The following is a 19,251-nucleotide window of genomic DNA, read 5'->3' on the forward strand; positions in this document are numbered from 1 at the left end:
CCAAGAGGCCTGTTCTTGTTGTGCATGGATGTGAGTGTGTTTGTCCTGAGATGCTGTTGTGCAGCCCGATGCCTCTGGAAACACATGCCATACAGTCTCCTGTGTCTCCCTGTTATCTGTGCATGCTTGCCGTCTTATGAAGCAAAATTAGAGCAGACTAGCCTGTGCTGGGGAAAAAGAAAAATAAGAGTTAAATTCAAATTACTTGATATGCAGATTTCTAAATGCTTTGCCTTTAATATTTTAGTGCTTGAGACTTCCAGGAGGTGAGCACCTTGGAGTTCTTTTGATTGATTGATTTATTTATTTATTTATTTTTGGTGTGAGTCAGCGTGTTATTCACCCCTTACTCTCCTCTGAGTACTGGATTATTACTCACCAAAGCTGTAATATAAACATCACATTTTCATTTTTCAGTCATTTGGATGGACTGAAGTGCTTATATCACTCTGTTACCTTAGAAAACCACATTTTAAACAAATCTGTGAATTTGGTGAATATCGTTGCCATCATGTTTTTTCAATGTGAAAGAAAACTAGGAATAAAAGCAAACCAAAATATGATTGCTGTTTTAATCTGACAGGATTTTATTTTGTGGCATTGTCTTTGTCTCGTACCTGTACAAGAAATGTTTTATCTCTGTCTTTCAAATATCACATCTTCATAGGGCTGAGAGTGTGAATGGACTTTGAAAGTAGCATATGTTTTGTAGAATTACTAAATGATAAAATTAAAATCATGCCTTGAGTATTTTTTTTTTTTTTTTTTTTTATCATTTGCTATGCAGGATTCCCTGGTTGGCAGAATATTTATATTATATGGTCCCCAATTTCATCCTGTCCATCAAAAATTTCCTCCATGCCTCTGCTTTGCCCAGCAGCTCTCCAGTCTGGTTCACAAAACTTCACAGGCCTCTCTTTGGAAAAGGAAAGTTAAATGTTTAACTGGCAAACGGAGCAAAAAAGAAAAAATACCTTTGATGAGGATTTCTCCTATTTTTTGACAAGCAAACCAAGCTTGAGGTTACTAAATTGCTATGAGCTCAATTTTGAATTTGCAAATCCGTTATACACTGTTTTATTATATTACTCAATTTTAAACCTTGGAGAAAAAAATTAACTACTTTTTGTAAGTTGGCCAATGTCTGCTGTATACAGCCACACGGCACAATATAAACAATATGAAGTCACTATTTGAGGTTCAAAGGATGAGAAGAAGAAAACAATGTCTTTATGTTTGCATCTAGACCTGTATAATGTGAGAAACAACAGCACTAACAATAAATATAATACTAACAATACAATAATAATATAATTACCTAACACAACTTTCCTTTGATTTATTTTTAAAAAGTGTCAGCCAGATGCTAAATACTTTTGCAATCATCATCATCATCATCATCATCATCAATTTTGGTTGCATTTTTTCCCTCACTGAAACTGGTCCACAGCCAGTGTTCACTGTGAAGATCTGAGATTCTCCTTTATTCTTTAAATATCAAGAATAATAATATTTTTAAATTATAATGATAGCTAAACTGGATGACAGCTAATGTAGACTTATTAGAGCATTCACTGAGTCTCAGTGATCTGAATGAATAACATATTTGAAGGAAATATACAGTATACAAGACCAGAAATGTAGTCCTCCACTTCAACGGACTTTGATACAGGATGCTTATAATTATCACAACTTCCTTTATTATAATGAATGTTATCACACACTGAATAAACAGTGTGTAACCCACTTCATCTTTAATCCCATACCTTTACTTCCAAGGAACTAACTATAAACATCTTTATCCAGGGTGAAAAAGTGGTATAAAAATCACATTAGGACAACATGAAGGGAATAATAAAATTAAATCTGGCACCAATTTTCCTTTGTGGAGTGGTTAACTCACTGATATGAATCTGTCTGCTTCAACTATTTATTATTTTCATTTAATAAGTGGAAACTTAATTACAGTTTAAGATGGCAGATGAGAATGCAAAATGTAATTTATGTTCAGTGAGGGATAACACGTCCGGAGAAGGTTCAGTTATATTATATTATATTAGTTATATATTATTTTGGTTTGTGGATCATGCCAGTAACACAGTGACAAGTTCTCTGTGGTCAGAAACTTACTGAATGGTAATGGAAAGATGTGACACTCACAGGTTTCTTCTGTATTTTTGCATTGTATTTTTTGTGTTTTTAAGACTTTTTTTTCTGCTGTTATTTGTTAGTGACAGTAGAGAGAGACAGGAGAGTAGGGGAAACACCCTGGACAGGTCGCCAGTCCATCACAGGGAGCATCCAGGATCTGAAAGAGTTTACTCTCTAAGAATGGAGAAAGATAAATGTAGTAGTAACTCGCCAACATGCTCATTCAATGTCTAGAAGAGTTTCTGCTGTTGTTAAAAATCAAGAAGGCCATACAAAAAAAAATTTGATTTAGCAGAATTTGTTGTAGGGTGTAATCGTTTATGCAACACCTCATTTGAGTAAAATGTATTATTTTCTTATCCTTCTGATGTTAGGTGACTGTAATGAAGGCCCTCTTCATTACTTAGTTTGTCTATTCTATAGTACATTTTCTGGAGTATGTGGTAAATGAAATACAACACAAACACCAAGCATTGAATTATTTTATTGAATTTCTGTTTGTTATGGTGTTTAGATTTTTGGTCATTGATTGAAGGCCAACCTGTAAAACAAAGAAACATGCATTTAGTGTGGAGTAATGCCATGTGCTCTTTGTGTGTGTATGATTGTTTCATTGTGCATTCATGTACCTTTGTTCTCCTCTGCAGGGTGTTCAGGCCAAAAGAGTCCCCAAGGTCTGAGCACCAGTTTAAAGGTTCCAGGAGAGACCACATCATGATTAGTGTAGGGGTGTATGGAGTTTTGATTAATTCTTTACTTTTTGATTTGATCTAGTATAAGGTGTAGCACAGCACAGATCATTTAGATTAATTGATTTTGTTGATGTAGCTGTATTTTAATGTGTCAGTTGTTTGTTTGTATATAGTGAAATGTTGGGTGAGGGTGAGATCTCCCTGTGCTGTGGTCAGGGCTCAGCTCATTGTCAGTGGCAGGGTATATAAGGCTGCCTGTTTCAATCAAACACTGTTGCTGTCAGGATGCTGCCTGTGGTCCACAGTTCTGTGGGAGAATGTCTTTCTCTTTTCTTATTTTGTGTCTTTTTTGGGTGAAATAAACACCTGGTTTGTCTGCACCTGACCTCTGTCTCAAGCCTCATGTGTTCATTGTCCAACTGCTACACGGCCATCCTAACAGTGACCACACTTTTAATTTTCAAAGGGGGTCTACTCATCTATGCTGTGCACTGTATTTGTTTGCATTTGCTATAGAGAGAGAACTCTATTTCAAACCATACTGGTGTTCCCTGACAGTCCGTCAACAGCCAAGTGGCAATATAATAGCAATAAAACAATGTGATTATGAGGAATCACAACATTTAGCGAGGGGCCTTCAGTATGCCCATGCCACGGTTTATTGAATAAAAAAGTATGATAGCTACAATATGGCACACTTGTGCAACATCAGTCAATTTCAAATGGCATGGTAATGTGTTTTAGTTATACAAAGCATGCTTGTACATTAAACAGCTTATAAATACAGTTATTCCACTTTTTGCTGAGAACACTTAAAAAACAATTTCTGTGGTAAAATGTCAAATAATTTCTAGAAACACAATGTGAAAGGAGCGGGGCTGACACCGGTATATTCTCCTGACCACACACTTAGGAATACAAAAACCATGTAGAAACATTCAGGTAGACGGCATGCATACAAAAATAGACAACAACTCTGTTCATTCCTTTATAATTTACAATACTAGTTCATTATTGCCACGCTTTCTGTGCCCCAGTTTTGAGGAATAGCTTGCTGTCAACATCTCGTCTCGTTTATTTTGTAAATGGTGCAGCGTACATTCACAATCACTGAGGCACAGCACTGGATTTACAATTTGTATTTGTACCCCAAAACACTGCGTAGTCACTGCTGCTGTAGCACATGTAATATTAAATATATGCTTAACACCCTGTACACTCATGGAACAGACATACTCATTAACCATACACACATGCACAACAAAATCTTGTAGACGTCCCAAATACCTTTGCTTTTAACCCTTTAAGGGACCTTTTGAAATTTGTGGGAGGGGTACACTGGAGGAAAACAGGGGAGGGTCATGCTTTTTAAGTCTGAGTCCGATGGAGGGTTGTATACATTTTTTAGGCTTTTTGGAAGTCTATCTGTATCTCTATCTGTGTGCTTGGCCTGTCCAGACAGCAGGCGTGTACAGTACCCGGTGAATCTGCAGCGCTGTGCTCATGTGACATTGCATATAATTAAGCAATATCACAGGAGATGGAGCGCTGTTATATCCGAACTGTGCATGTGCAACAGAAATTTCATCCGATAAAACCTTCAATCAAACAGTGAAACGTGACCCTGTTAACTAAAAACAGCATTGCTTTCATGTGCTTAGCAAATCAGACGCAGGAACGTTGTTGCAATTAGCTTAATAAACGAATTAGTGTAATAAGCAAACAGAAACAAGACTATCTTGAACCAGCGAAGCTAACAGTAGCCAACAAGCATAGGTTTGTCACTGTTTTATTGGCACAGTCATAAAACACGGGACTACACGGTAAGCAGGACTCCCCGTGCATAGCCAATGTTTTCAATCAGCTGCTGGTCGGTCACAGGAACATCTCAGTAAAGACAAAAGTTAATCACCACACACTGAAATAACTTTATCGTAACCTTATTAGAAGCGAACAACAAGTTTTACCCGTTGCTTCCTAGACTAACCATCTATATATAGAGCATAACTTGGGCCCTTCAAGAGAGTCGAGCCACTAGGTCCCCTGACATTCACCTTCCTATTTAGTGATGTGGGACTCATCATCTATAGTTGTTATGAAATTTTAGCCCATCCTGTTTATCCATCCAATTGTAGCTGATTAGGTCCTATATGTAGAGGGTGGGTGGGTCAGTTTTCTAATGAAACTATGGGAATTGGAAATAATTCTTGTTACTGTGTCCTATATTAATCATGTTGTTAAAAAAAAAGTGGAGCAGAGTGATACATAATAGTAAAACGCCGGTGTGCTGATACACTATATATCAGCACTGTGGAACGCCTCACATCCAATCAGTTTGCGCCACCGGAACTACCTGTTGCATAATAAACAATAACAGACATGGCCGTGCACAATGACGAGAGGGCAAATGTCAGTAAAAACAGCTATACACACAATGAAATTAATGGTTTCACTGCAGTTTCTCTCTGCTGAAGATAGTCTTATTAAAATCAGAAATTGCTTGGAGGAAAAGGAGGACAACAAACTGAGGGGACTCAAACGAGAGGAGCCAGCCACAGGCCGCATGGACAGCTTGATATTAACTTTGCGTATGAACTGTTTTGTTTTTATTTTATTTCGAGCAACAACATATTCAGATTGAATTGCCTTGTTAAACTCGAGGAACTCAGGAAAACAATTCATTATACTCAACGATGAGGCAGCAGCAATACAGAGCTTTTTTTTTCATCTAGTTGAGGATGAAGAAAAAGAACAAAAATATGGCACTGATTATAAACTGAACATTGTTTCACCAGTGAAAATACTGCAATGTTTGGTGGGGGAGTTTCAATCTGTGTTTTTTTCAATCACTTGGGTAGGGTAAAGGAAAAATATATTTCGGTGGGGGGGAGGCTCGCAGCTTTTTATTTACTCTAAAATCCTCCAGTGACCCCTCATTCTAAATAACACACAGTCCTTTACCACCTTCGAGACTCAGCATGAGGCTGCACACTCCGGTATAATCCTCAGAACAATTCAGCGATGCTTTACAGAAGCAAAGGGAAATGGCCATGCATGTGAGCAGTGAGTTACAGAGCTCTCCAACAAAGTCTTTTAGATGGACGCAAGTGTGTGTCTGCCAGCCGCAATATGCAGAGAGTGTACAGCTTGTTTTAGATTACTTTTATCTAGCGAGACATCTTTCAATGACATCCAGAATAGCGCTCAGCTTTGCAACAGAAAGAGAAGGACGCAGAGTCCCTGTACTCCTGTGGAGAGGACGAGGTTGAAGGAGCAGCGAGGTGGGAGCAGTTGGAGAGCCGAGCAGGTAGGAGAAGGTTTGTGGTGCCTCTGGTCCCTGGGAAGTGGCTGGGTGAGGCACAGGCAGCGGCCATTCGTTTCAGCCTTTATCTACACCCTGATTATCACAGGCTAGCCTAAAAAACCCAATGATGGGTCTGCATCTTGAAGAGGGACATTCTGCAAAGAATTGAATGTATGAATTATTATTGTGCCAATGCATCACATATGACAAAAAGAATAAAGAAATATTGAACAAAATGTATACCAATGTGTCTTTTGTTGTACCTTAAGTGTATTATGAAGGATCCGCAGGCGGTGAAGCTTTTCACTGAGCAGCGGGTCGTTGACTCGGCGGACGAATGAGCGCTTATACTCCAGGCGGGTGGCTGGTCTGTGGTCCTCCATGGTGGACAGACTGGTCCGCTCCAGGGCCCGGTACAAATCGCCCAGAGAGTCGGCCTGAAGCCTCCTGTCCCGCTCACAACCTGGCAATAAGGACAAGCCATCAGCAACACAAAACAAACACTATACTGCAAAACATCTCCATCTGACAAGCCATTTAGTCATTAACAGTGGGAAGGGATAGCGCCACTTGTGTCCAGTGTAGTTTCAACTGTTTCAGGAATTTTACAATATGTTGAAACAAGACCGAATAAAGAAGATCAGCCCACTAGGATTAAGAAAATGACTCCTGATTCAAGAACATTCAGGATACAAGTTGATTAGCATTGCAGGCAAGTTATTCCACCGGGAGATTTTTTTCACTTGTTTTAAGAAGAGCAAGATTTAAAGACTCACTATAGAACTATTTGACCTGAGGTCAAATAATAAGACAAAAATAAGCTTCTTAACTAGAGTTGTCTTAAAATCTAATCTTCCCTACAAAAAAAGTGAAAAAATGGTCTCTGGGGTGGTAAGGGCAAACCTCATCTGTTTCCTAAGCAGAACAACTTGATTCAAGAATATTCTTTAAGTGTCACTTTCTTGAAATTGCACAAGTGATCTGCCTTATGTTTGTGAGTCTCAGAATACTGACACTTATTGTGAGAAAGTGAAACTGCATTTGAAACGAGTCAGTTCTATCATCGCATTGGCAGAGTTTTGTCTAAAAAACTTTTTAAGACTCAAAATGAGACATGCAGCTCTCATTTATTTTGTAAGTAATTTCCATTGTTCCTGTTTTTGTATTACCTCCTGATTTCCTGATGACACCATTCTTACTAAACCCAAACATTACCTACATCCTATCCGGTGCACTCAGATGGCAAATGTTTTTCCTCACGTGTCTTAACTTATTTACAGTCCTGCTATTTTTTATTATTATTATTAAATTATTTTATGGCCTTTCTGCTTCACAAGAGGTCACTAAGTTGGCAGAGACAGTAAAAAATACAGCAGCTGACCTGAAACCTACAATATTGTGAGTGTGCAGCACACACTAATCCAACAAACTACTGCACCAGGACACCCCTTGTCTGTTCTTTTTACACACTGCCCTCTAATGGTCTGAATCTAACATTGCAATAAAAAAAATCACCACACATTACTTGCACTTCCACTGAATCTGTTAGCTGTCATTCTGCTGTGCATAAAGTGTGTTTTGGAGGGAGGGTAGTGACGTATGAAGCTGTGAGGCAGTGCTTTGAAGTGTATCAAGCTTTATTTGCCGCCTGTTTTTGTGTTTCTTTCTGGTCTTTGCAGACAGTGGCAGCGAGAGAAAAAAAGGAAATGGTAGAGCAACAGATAAATGAGGACAAGAAGAAAGGCCCCCTTAGGCATGTTTCTTTGTCGTGTTCAGAATTCAACATTAACATGGACTGAAAGGATTCCTCCTCGCTTCACCATCCAAACACTGCCAAGGGGCACAATGACATTTCGATCGGGCAAGAGAGTAAAAGAAAAAGCGAGAGTGAACGTGAGAGAGAGAGAGAGAGACAGAGAGAGGAGGAGCACTAGTGAACTGCCAAGATAAATCAGCATCAATTAGGACACTAAATTTCATCTCACTTAGAGAACTGCCCTAGAGGCTTACATGGGATGGGAAAATGGCTAGCTGGCAAATCTAATCCAATAAGGTAATAATTGTCAAAGTATTCAATTTTTATCACTTGCTGGCCTTCAGTGCAAATTAGCAGCTTTTCTTCATTAAAAAAATACTGACTATAACAGCTTACAAAATGACTACGAATAAGTCCACTTGCACAATCACAGGCACATTACATTATAGCAGCGTACCTTTTAACTTACAGTAACATTACTCCTCCAGTCCTCAGCGAGGCTTTAGAAACATTATAGCTTGAATAAGCTGTCATGAGTCTGTGCACCCACCAGTCTGCCCTTTGCAGACATGCCCACCTTATGTTTAAGAATTGAAATACATCGAGTCAGCACCCAAATACTGTGATAGTTTTGAATTGGGAGATCAACAGCAGCTCAAATGACACCCAAATTCTCTTTTGTGTGTAGTCATACATTTAAAGCATTTTGAAGGTGCAATATGTAATAATTTACAGTACTTGTTTAAATGTGTAAATACCCATAACACATCTCTGGAGGTTTACAAAGTGCTGCAGGTCAACATCAGTCAGTCAATAGACTGTTACCGTGATTGCTGCTGAAATTTCAGGCTCTCAAAAAGGCCAAGCTGGTCCAGTTGCTTTGTTTTGTTCAAATGCTGGACGAGTGCAGGGGAAAATGCTAACTTTGTAGAGTCTGCTGTTAGCCAGGCTAAGACACACACACACGCATTTGAAGTGGCTGAATGGCCGCACTTGTTCAGCCACTTTGGATTAATGTTATCACAGTGAACTAAGCTTATGATCAGCTTTCACATTTGTTACCCTGTTAAGAAACTAGATAGATAGATAGATAGATAGATAGATAGATAGACAAGCCTAACCTATCTAAGTGTTCTGGTATAAAAACACATTCAATACCATTAGGCTTATAACTCCTGACCTCTTGAGTCTGCATCCGCACACAGAGAGTAACCAGATGGTGAGAAAGAATCAAAAAACTCCTTGGTGTTGGAGCTACAGTGGCAAATAATTTACTGAAGTATGTAGTTATTCAGAGGGTACTCATGATATGTAACTGAAGATGTAATGATTTTATTAAATATACATATCATTATATTTTTAATAGGGGGTGTAAACTCTAGATTATGTGAGTCAAATGTTGACTAAGTTTTACGGGTGTAAAAATTCACACTGACTGTGAAAAAATAAAAATTGGCAGAAGGGGGCTTGATTTTGGCTCCACCATAGGAGGAGTTCATGAAAGGTATGAAGGGGGGTCTAGCACAGATTTGAATCAGTTGCTCCATGAACCAGCTCGGTTTATTGTACTCTGACTAAGGTGGTATAATAAACCAGTTTACTCCATCAGATTATGAGTTCATTTTGAGTTATTTCATAGATTTATTGAATCAGTCAAAGTGTGGAAGAGGACTATCACTCATCTGGCCTGAGTGGTGGTTTTTCAACCACGCTGCCTGGTGGCTCCCCTGGCAGAGTGCATACCGCGTATCAAGGCTGAGTCCTTACTACAGCGACCTGGGTTCAGTTTCAAGCCGAACCCTTTGCTGCATGTCGGCAAAGGGTTCTCTAACTGTCATTCCTTTTTCTCTCTACTGTCACTATCAAATAAAGCAGAAATCACCAAAAAAAACTATAAAAACATATACAAATTAATTACTGTGTCCTTGAATGTATGATTCAAATTAATACATTGTGATCCATGGTGGATAGCAGAAGCTCTCATGAGATTAGTTCCTGATGTCAGTGACGTATCAGGAGTTAGCAGGATAATCTCAGGTTATATCACCTGTTCCTGCTTTCCCCGTGTCAGTGTCTTACCCATGTCTCTGTCCAGCTCCAGCTGGTAATGTTGGGGCTCTCTGTGATCTGAAGCATCCGCAGCGGCTGCCAGGACGGCGTGGAGCCCACTGTCCCGAGGGAGCGTGAAGCTGCGGGGTTTCCCTCCGGCCTCCACGGTGATGTTGGGGTTGATCGGCACAGGCAGGGGCCCGTACTGCTCTTGCAGCAGGCTGCGCTGTGCCGGCAGGGTGGACTGCCTGCGGTACTCCATAGCCAGCTGCGCTCTGTCCTCATGTAGCAGGGAGCCCTCTACTGGCAGCGTCTGGAGGTAGTGCAACCTTGCATTGCCCAAGGGTGTCTCGATCAGGTCCTGCCACGAGTTGTGCCGACTGCTTGAGTTCTTCCCAGGGGAGATGCCGTTGTTGTTGCCGCCGTCCTGAGGCTCAGAGTGGTACTCCTCATGAGAGGAGCGCGACTGGAAGGTGTCAGAGGAGGAGAGATGGACATGTTTTGGTTCCAGGTAGGGACTCACCTTAACACAATCAAATGGTTAATGTTAAACAGTGAAGTCCAGGAGGGTAAAAGAGGTTTATCATTTAAGGTGCAATCTATCTATTCAACCACAGACAGACAGAAACTCACTGAGGACGGTCTGGGGTAGGTGTCATAAGGCGGTGGTGGACTGTCCTGTTTCGGCACTGAAGGCAACTCCACATCCTCATGATCACTCTCACTCCAGTAATCTGGTGTAAACAAAGAGACATTTTCATTACAGAGGCCAGACAATGAGTAGGTCTCCAGTGGAATCAAAACCAAGATTATTAAAAGCACAAGTGGACACAATGTATTTCATGAAGAACTACAAACAAACAAACAAACAAACAAAAAAAACTGTTAAATTGACACCTATGTTTTAGAATCAATGCACCTGGCTTCCAGTGTATGTGCTCGGTCAGATTGAGGCTATATGCTTTAGTCATTTATCAAATGATATACAATTGGTAACACAAATTATTTTCTGCACTGTCATTTTAAGCCAGAAGGCTTAGCCATGCCTTCAGCTGACTGCTGCAGTGCTTGATGGCGAAGTCAGAAATTGCTGGGTGTTCTGGACTGTGTGTAGGCAGAGTGTAGGTGCAGTGTCAGGGAAGTGTAGGTGTACTGAAGAAAAATACAGGTCTGATTAGTTTTGAGGGCAAATGTGGAGGGAGGAGGGGTGATTCTGGGATGCCAGACCTTCCTATTGAGCCTTCTGGAGGTGTTGCAGGCCAAATTCGACTACATATCCATGATGTGAGGAGCTCCCTCGATAAACCAAATGACAAACCCACTCTCTCCACCAACCCCCTTTCCACCAACACCAGAGCAATGTTTCTACATAGGCTCCTCGAAATAGCACAGTGGGTTAGTTACATCAGATCCTGTATATTTTTAAGAAGCCAAAGAACATCGGAATGTGGAAACAACCAGCATGCCTTCCACAACCAAAATTAGCATTTATACTGCGCACAAATCAAAGACGTCTGTAGCAGTTCTTAAGTGGAAAGGCGACTGAGAAAAGGTGTTAAAAAGCGTCTTCTGTTACCCTGGAACGCAGCCTTATTTCCTCACTTCTCTGTATCCGGCCTGATTTTGCCCAGTTATTATATCAGAATACACAGGGTTATCTATGGTTATGATTTAACCATGATAACACTGATTTTCAAAAAAAAGCAAAGTGGATAAGATACTGACAGCTCACAGACGATAGAAAAGAAAGAGTTTATCTTCTGCTGACACTTCTCAGAATAAACCTGCTCTCAAAGAAACTCCAATTCAAGAAATATTTTTAATATTCTGATTCTGACATCAAGTCAATTTAAGGTGGTGTTAAGATTACAACGAGCACGAATATCTAAGGTGATTTATGCTTTGTTTTGTTTTTACTTCTGAAATGCAGGTATGCTGTAAGGACACTATGTAGGTACAGAAGTTTGGCTGTAATGTACAATATTTACCCTTTAAATTCAAGAGACAATGTATTATTTAGGGACTAGTACTGGCTAGTGGTACAAATTAAGCAGCAAATGCTGTAAATGTTGTCACTGCAAATTCCTTGGTAGGTTGATTTTTAAAGTGAGGGAGCATGGTGACCCGAGCTTCTTGTTTGCAGCATGTTTGACACCCAGCTGAAGGTGCAGACAGGTTGTAATGAGTGGAAAATGCTTGCTGTGGGCCTGCTACAGCAAATCTAAACCTCACCAAGTGTAGACCGGGAAAAATAACTGTCTGTGCATTCATCATAATTTATTTATGTAAGACTCGACTGTCGATCTGAGGGCAACAACTTGAAGTCCTACTGCTCAGTTTTAATGATTTCATATAATTTTTGGCTGGTGATCAGTAACAGATGGAGAGTCTTTTGCAGCGCTGTGGATGGTTGTGTGTTTTTGTGACTAATCTCACCTTGTTCCTGACGCAATTTCTCCTGCTCGGAGTAGCCTGCCACCGCCATGCTGAGACGACTCAGCCACCTGAGGAGAAATTCACAACACTAATGACGCAATGCAGCCTGGCTGACACCGTGCAAAACATCTTGTCGTGTGTGTGTCACATCAACTTATCTGGTCACCTCACTGCCTCTGCTTCACCATATAGAGCAGTTTTTGTTTAAGGAGAGTGGGCGGTCAACTGCGAGATTCAATCCCAGGTTAGTGAGGGCTTGAATGTGGTTGTGGAAGTGGGGGGCTTAACCACAATCTCTTTTTCAGGTCAAACTCAATAGCAGCTCTCACAACTCACCGGGACATGTCGTCAACATTGTCCGCTGCAAAGTAGAAACTCTTTATCTTCGGATGACAGGCCTTGAAAGCACTGAAAGAGAACCAAGAGTATATATATATATATATATAATCTTGCTGTTTGTATGCACAAGTAGAATATACTGTATCTACAGACATACAGCACATATTAACATATACTGTAAGGTAGGCCTCCAGCTACAACAAATAAACTTGACACATGATCATACAGACAGAAATTCAGATTGGCACAAAAAAAAAATTAAGACTCTAAATATGCAAAAATTGCATTGTGAGACAAGGGTTCATGTTCATTTGCAAGAGCTATAAGTAGAAAGTGTCTGTTTCAGTAAGAATTGTATGTACCTCAGACATGCAAGCACAAAGCCTGTCTCCAGCGGGGAACAAGCAGATTTGCATAATCAAGACAGATATGGATAAGCAGACACAAACACACTGCCTTCATGGTCATTTTTAACTCCCCGCATTTGCCTATAATTAAGCCATTAGTGAATGACAAACCCAATCCATTTATGAATAATTAATTTCCACCAAGTAAATTGCCCTCGCACATTATTTTGATTATGTACAACTGCTGGTATAAGGTTTGCGAGATCTTTCTGTTTATTTAACCTTGAAACTGGAAGATAAAAAGATAAAGTCTAATTTATCCAGATCAAAAATTAGGGTCAAACTACTGATGGGCTATATGTTGAAGATTTTTTTTCTTACAACTCACTACAACCGCAACTCATTACATCTATACCAGCTACAACTCAGACAGCCCTCAGGCCACTAGTGTTCATCTAGGCGTGCTGGTTATGCACTAGTTTCTCTGCGCACTCAAAGTCGTCTGCCCCAGCAGTGGATTTTATATCAAACTGTCAGCCTTTCCTTTAGTTGGTAAAGCATAAAAGCTAAATATGATCCACTCCTGTCAAAAATAGATCAGATGTCTTCCATTTCATGTTCTGTTCCTTCAATCTTTCCCTGATGTGTAAATCATGTCGAGTATGTTCAGTCTAACACCTGTGCTACCACCTCTCTGTCCCTCTGCCCTACATCAGTGCTGCCTTCCCTCTCGACATCACTACCAGGTCCCGAACAGTACAATATTTTATTTTTTTATACAAAGACAGTAGCTCTTAGATATCAAAGATACTGGGGTGCCCATAATACTAACACTCAGGCTAAGCCGCAGCAACCTGGGTTTGAATCTGGTCCGGGCCCTTTGCTGCACACTGTCTCCTCTCCCTGCCCTGTGTTTCCTGTCTCTCTCTACAGTGACTGACTAATAAAACAGAAATATCCAAAAAAATACTAATAATATTTAAAAAAAAAAAAAAAAAAAAAAAAAAGATATCAGCAATATTGTATCCCGGTGCTGTGAACTGGTGAATAATCTCAGAATGTGACTACATGCAACAATGCTCATCCTTTGCTGTTACTACTACCACAACCAAGCTGATATGTATTCAAGAGAGAAATTCATGGTCCACGAAAAAATAATAAAAGCTGTAATATGTGGGGAGTCCTGGTGGCTCTGTGGTCTGAGGTGCTGCAGTATTCTGGGTTTGAATCTGAGCTACAACCTTTGCCACACGTCCCAACTCCTTCCTGTCTCTCTCCACTTTCATTGACAAAGTAAGGGCACACAATGTCAAAAAAGTATTTTAAATAATTTGCATTTAACTACATTATATAACATGTAAGCCTTTTTGCTACACTGCACACTTCAGAGAGGAATAATTCCATACATTTCTGCATCTGCTGCCTTACTGTGACCACATTAAAATGCTACTTGCTAGCTGATAATGCACATACTGTTTATGAGTCAGGCATTCAATGTCAACAGTCCATTTTGCATGGTCAAGCCCATAAGACATTTTATATGTATGGAATATTTTTTATGCAAAAAACAAAAAAACAATTTACATAAGATTACCTGTGCACTGACAATACAATAGCAGCCTTTTGGGTAAACATGCAGCATGTGAAGTTTGCATTCATTGTGCTTGATGAGTGAATTGTTTCAGATATTTCCTTTTTTGTTTCATTTAGTAAACAAGAGGCAATGCAACCTTTAGAAGAACTTGAGCCATGCCATCCGGGTAAAAAAAAAAAAATACTCACAACTTCCTTTTGCATTCAGTGGCACGATCAATCTTGAACTCCGGGAGGCTTACAAAGCCTTCTGCCTTCTCATCCTGCGACAAGAAGTAAAACGAAGGACTTTAATCATTTTGACCCAAGTCATAACTTCACAGCAATGTTGACAGTGTTTTTTTTTTTTTATTATTTTGATATCAGCAGATCAGTTTGACAGAAACTCACCTCCTCATTCATGTACCAGTACAAGCAGGTGTCTTTAAGGATGAACCAGTATTTCTTCCATTTCTGGGAAAAATAGCTTTTCGCATCCTTCTTTTTCCACAGCCAGCCCTCACAGTCCCCCTGACCCAAATCCTTGCAGGAAATGCGCCGCTTACTGATTGAAGACATGGGGCTTCCAGCTGCAGGGTGAGAGGGGGGACCAAAACGGAGGATGAGCTCCTTCTTAAGTGACTTACTTTTCTGTTTCTGTTTGTTTCGTTTCTGTTAGAGCCCACGTGAGCGCTTAAACGAATATGCTTACCTTTGCTCTTCTTTGACCTTTTGAGCATTGAGGATCGTTCAAACACCTGCAGGGTAAAACATGGCAATGAAATGACAAGACCCCAGTGCTGCTTAAGTGCTCCTGCTCTATCTCACAGAAAGAGCTTTTAGGATTACCGGCACAAGGGACTCACATGGTAGAGGGAGGCCGAGTCAGAGCTGGATGGAGACAGGGAGACTTCCATCTGGAGGGCAGGGACGAGCGTGTAATGGACGGGACTTCCTCCTTTCTCGCTCTTCTTCCTGTTCTGGCTCAGGCTGCGTCCCAGCAGGTACTCCTCCCCCGGGGTTTTGTCTTCACTCGTGTAGCGCAGCAGGGAGTTCTCTACAGGGGGCAAACAGCACAAAATACTTAACCTCACACGTTTCACTAAATTCATCTTCACAAATCTATAATTACCTCCAACAAGGAGGTGAAACCTGTGGCATGGAGTCATGTGATCACCCCTGTCTGGCCATCTGTCCATCAGCAGGGCAGATGAAAAAGTACTGGACAGATTTGCATGGAATTTGGTGGGAAGGTCATTCGCTAGCAAAAAAGCCCTTTACTCTTCAGGCAGGTACACTGGTCATGGGTCAAGACGGCAGTGACAAAAACTTTCCCCGCTGACCGGCTGAAAGGGGCACGTCCTGTTTCAACAGCATTGCGAAAAGGGGCGGGGCTTAGCTCAAACTGGCCATAAATTCCATCTGCAACCCAGGCGAAGGTCCGTGAAGGTCTCCTACAGTTCCACAGAATGCATTTGCACTGTAATTATACACAAATTTAGCGACATAAAAACTAAAAATCCGGCACCTAACAAGTAAGCGGATTTTATCGCACAGTTTCTCGTCTCTGCCCCTGAACCAAATATGGACCAAGGCAAAGTTACTTGCTATATTAATCTATTTGTGTCACTGGCCAAACTTCGTGGCCTACATACAGTAGCCCAGTGTAAGTCAAGTCAGCTGGCTGTGACTTAACTGCGTCTCACAGAGATGAGTGAATGCTGACATTTCAAAGGACTTTCATCACAATACCTGAAAGGTGCTTTTTTTAAAAAAAAAAAAAAAAAACTACAGAGAAATGCTGTTGTCAGGCAGGAAGCCTTCCAAGTTTCAAAATATTGTCTTTTGCAGATAAATATAGCACCCTCACTTTTGCTGAAAAGCCCAAAGGAACAGCATATCACCACCATCCCCAACAGAAACAAACAGATCACTCAAGAGTGTGTTTGTGTGTCTGTGTGTGTCTGTGTGTGTGTTCATGTGTGCGTGTGTGTGTGTCTCTGTGTGTGTGTGTGTGTGTGTGTGCGCGTGAGTCTTTCTTTTAAGACTGAAATAAAACAATTTGGTCTCTTCCCACTCCATTTGCCACCAAGCTCAGCAGTAACCAACAAAATGTGAAAATCTTGGAATTTTTTTTTTTTTTTTTTACAGTTGCCAAGGCAACAGGATACCTTTTACATCCAAAACCAGAGAGAAACAAAGAGAAGGTGAGAGAGAAAGAAAGAGAGAGACCGAGATAAAGCGAGAGGCGAGAAATGAAGGGGAAAAAGAGAAAAAGGGAGACTCAATGAAAATAGGAAAGAGACAGATGCAGAATCTGATACAGACAGACAACAGTATTGGACAGGAAGAGATTCAGCATGTTATCATTCTTGACAGGCCCGCTCAGCCTTCCGCTTTTTGGCTCAGAGATCAGAAGGGGTGAGACTCATCCCTCAGCCATATTATGAGATATCCACCCCCTCACCTAAGCTCTATCTTGTCCCTCTCTGTCTCTCTGCCTCCCTTCCTTTCTCTCTCTCTCTCCCACTGCCTCCCACTCACCTCTCCTGCTCTCTCTCTTCAGCTTGGCCGGGTCCTCATTGTCTCCCACCCAGTTGTATTCCACCGGCATCGAGATGGGCCTCAGCCTGCCTGGAGCACAAAGTGCACGGAACGTCAATATTACACAGTTCACCCCCACGCATCAAACAGCCGCAGACAAAAACACCTCAAAGATACAAATATTGCACTGGCATCACTTTGAACCCACAGCGCGCTCAGTGTTTAGAGCAGCGAGACTTCAGACGAGGCCAAGGTCTTACCATAGGTGGGAGTGCTGCCCCTGCGGACCGGTGAAACCCCGTGGTTCTGATCGTACTCGTAACAGTACAATATGGCGTCCTCCTCCACCAGAGGGAAGCGCCGCCGACACTCCTGATCCAGGTAGGAGTTTGGAGACTCGGAGCCCTTGGCGACTTGTGCGTCAGACTGGAGGTCGTCCCCCGGCAGATTTCCCTTTTCATCTCTGTCATAAAGAAAGTGGGAGGCCATTTAATGTCGGGGAAGAGTCTGCACTGATACACACAAAACAACAAGGTGATCAAAAAGATACTGTCACTGCGTATGTGTGTGTATAAAGACTCAGATCCAACTCAGCATATTCTGACATTTCATGTTTTCACTGAAAGGCAGAATGAGTATGATTTTTCTGAAAAAAAACAAAACAAAACAAGGTATAGACTCATACAAAAACAATCCCTCTCAATCATCACTTATGAGCCACTAGAAGTGTGTGTTGGTGTGTGTATGTATGCCTGGATTTTCTTGTTTTGTCGGCCTTTAGGCAGTGGGTGTGCAGCTTCCAGCCAATAACAGCCCGCAGTGCCAGACCGAAAGTGTGACATCCAGTAGGAAGCTACGAAAATCGTGGACATGGACCACAGTAAAAAAAGGACATACAGCGAGGGGAAACGGCAAACGCACAAAGCTCGTTCCACAATAAGATTGAATCTGGGGTTGGCTTTCACCCACTGGCAACACTGAAGGCGAGGATGAGGATGAAGAGTGACACGGTTTTGGCCTGTTTTTTGACTGATTGAGCTTTTATTTCTAATATGAAATAACAGAACAGCAAAGAGTTTAAGATAAACAGAAAAAGTGCATATTCGAAAAGGAGTGAGAAGTAGTATAACTTATGTACTCCCACCCCTTTTCACAATTATTCAGTTAATGCACACCCACAATATATACCTAATCCATACCCGCGTACATACACATAGCATATATGCACTTTTTTTTTGGTATGCATCTTTATACACATAATAATGTTGGACAGGGAGGTGCCGGCAGGTCAGTTTTTTTTCTAGGACGGAGACAGTGTTCCATCACTATCCTAGGAAACTCGAGGCCAGTGGTTACCTTAGCCAGGGGGAGGGGCCGAATTTAAATGTGGTGTTTACAAACCACAACCAAAAACTCCTACTCCTATTCTGCCTGTCTAAATGAAAACATGAAAAACAAAAATAGAAATTAGAAATGTCAGAATATCCTGAGTTGGATCTATGCATTTGCAGAATTCTTTATGTTATAAATATTTGTATTTGGGAGAGCAGTGATGTCATCAACGTGTGTGTGTGTGTGTGTGTGTGGTCACCTGGGTGTGTAGGGCTCTGTCGGTGGAGGGGGGATGTAGAGGTCCTGGAGGGCACTGCTGTCCCTCCGAGATGGAGTGCTTAGGGTGCTAGTGGGCGTGGCCACACTACTGCCAGGACTCTGAGGGAAGATTGGCTGTGTGTGTGTGTGTGTGTGTGTGTGAGTGTGTGTGTGTGTGAGTGTGTGAGTGAGTGAGTGAGAGAGAGAGAGAGAGAGAGAAGGAGGGGAGAATTGGTTGATTCGACTGACGCACTGAAAATGTCTGAATTCACAGCAGTTAGTTAGGAGACGGTTCAAACTGTGCAGCTGGGCATCTCTGCCATAAAACGAGCGAGATGTGCTGTACATTTCAGATGTTCCACTTTTAACTGGTGCATGCAAGGCAGGTTGCTGTGCCGTTTAGTCATCCTTTCCATTCAGGTCAAGGAAAATCTGGTCACAGCCTACATACTGTACTCCATTAGTTTAGAT

At 41.3% G+C, this 19,251-nt stretch overlaps 1 protein-coding gene across 2 annotated transcripts in view; it reads right to left on the reverse strand.

Moving 5' to 3' along the window:
• Positions 1-4,404: 4,404 nt before the first annotated feature.
• LOC115371880 (connector enhancer of kinase suppressor of ras 2-like) overlaps positions 4,405-19,251 on the reverse strand; it is a 38,753-nt gene continuing 23,906 nt past the window's right edge. Inside the window, exons 10-22 of one of the 2 annotated variants that reach the window (XM_030069472.1) lie at positions 18,782-18,915; positions 17,451-17,653; positions 17,191-17,280; positions 15,513-15,703; positions 15,359-15,404; positions 15,058-15,236; positions 14,857-14,930; positions 12,725-12,796; positions 12,389-12,456; positions 10,586-10,686; positions 9,983-10,418; positions 6,411-6,610; positions 4,405-6,302 (exon numbers count right to left, since the gene is read on the reverse strand). In XM_030069472.1, coding sequence (XP_029925332.1) covers positions 6,255-6,302; positions 6,411-6,610; positions 9,983-10,418; positions 10,586-10,686; positions 12,389-12,456; positions 12,725-12,796; positions 14,857-14,930; positions 15,058-15,236; positions 15,359-15,404; positions 15,513-15,703; positions 17,191-17,280; positions 17,451-17,653; positions 18,782-18,915 — 1,842 coding nt within the window. In that variant the 3' untranslated portion in view covers positions 4,405-6,254. Of the gene's footprint in view, positions 6,303-6,410; positions 6,611-9,982; positions 10,476-10,585; positions 10,687-12,388; positions 12,457-12,724; positions 12,797-14,856; positions 14,931-15,057; positions 15,237-15,358; positions 15,405-15,512; positions 15,704-17,190; positions 17,281-17,450; positions 17,654-18,781; positions 18,916-19,251 lie in introns of both variants that reach the window. The other variant, XM_030069471.1, reaches the window with a different exon arrangement.

Source organism: Myripristis murdjan, chromosome 14 (assembly GCF_902150065.1).
Source record: "Myripristis murdjan chromosome 14, fMyrMur1.1, whole genome shotgun sequence".
In the NCBI taxonomy this organism is placed as follows: Eukaryota; Metazoa; Chordata; class Actinopteri; order Holocentriformes; family Holocentridae; genus Myripristis; species Myripristis murdjan.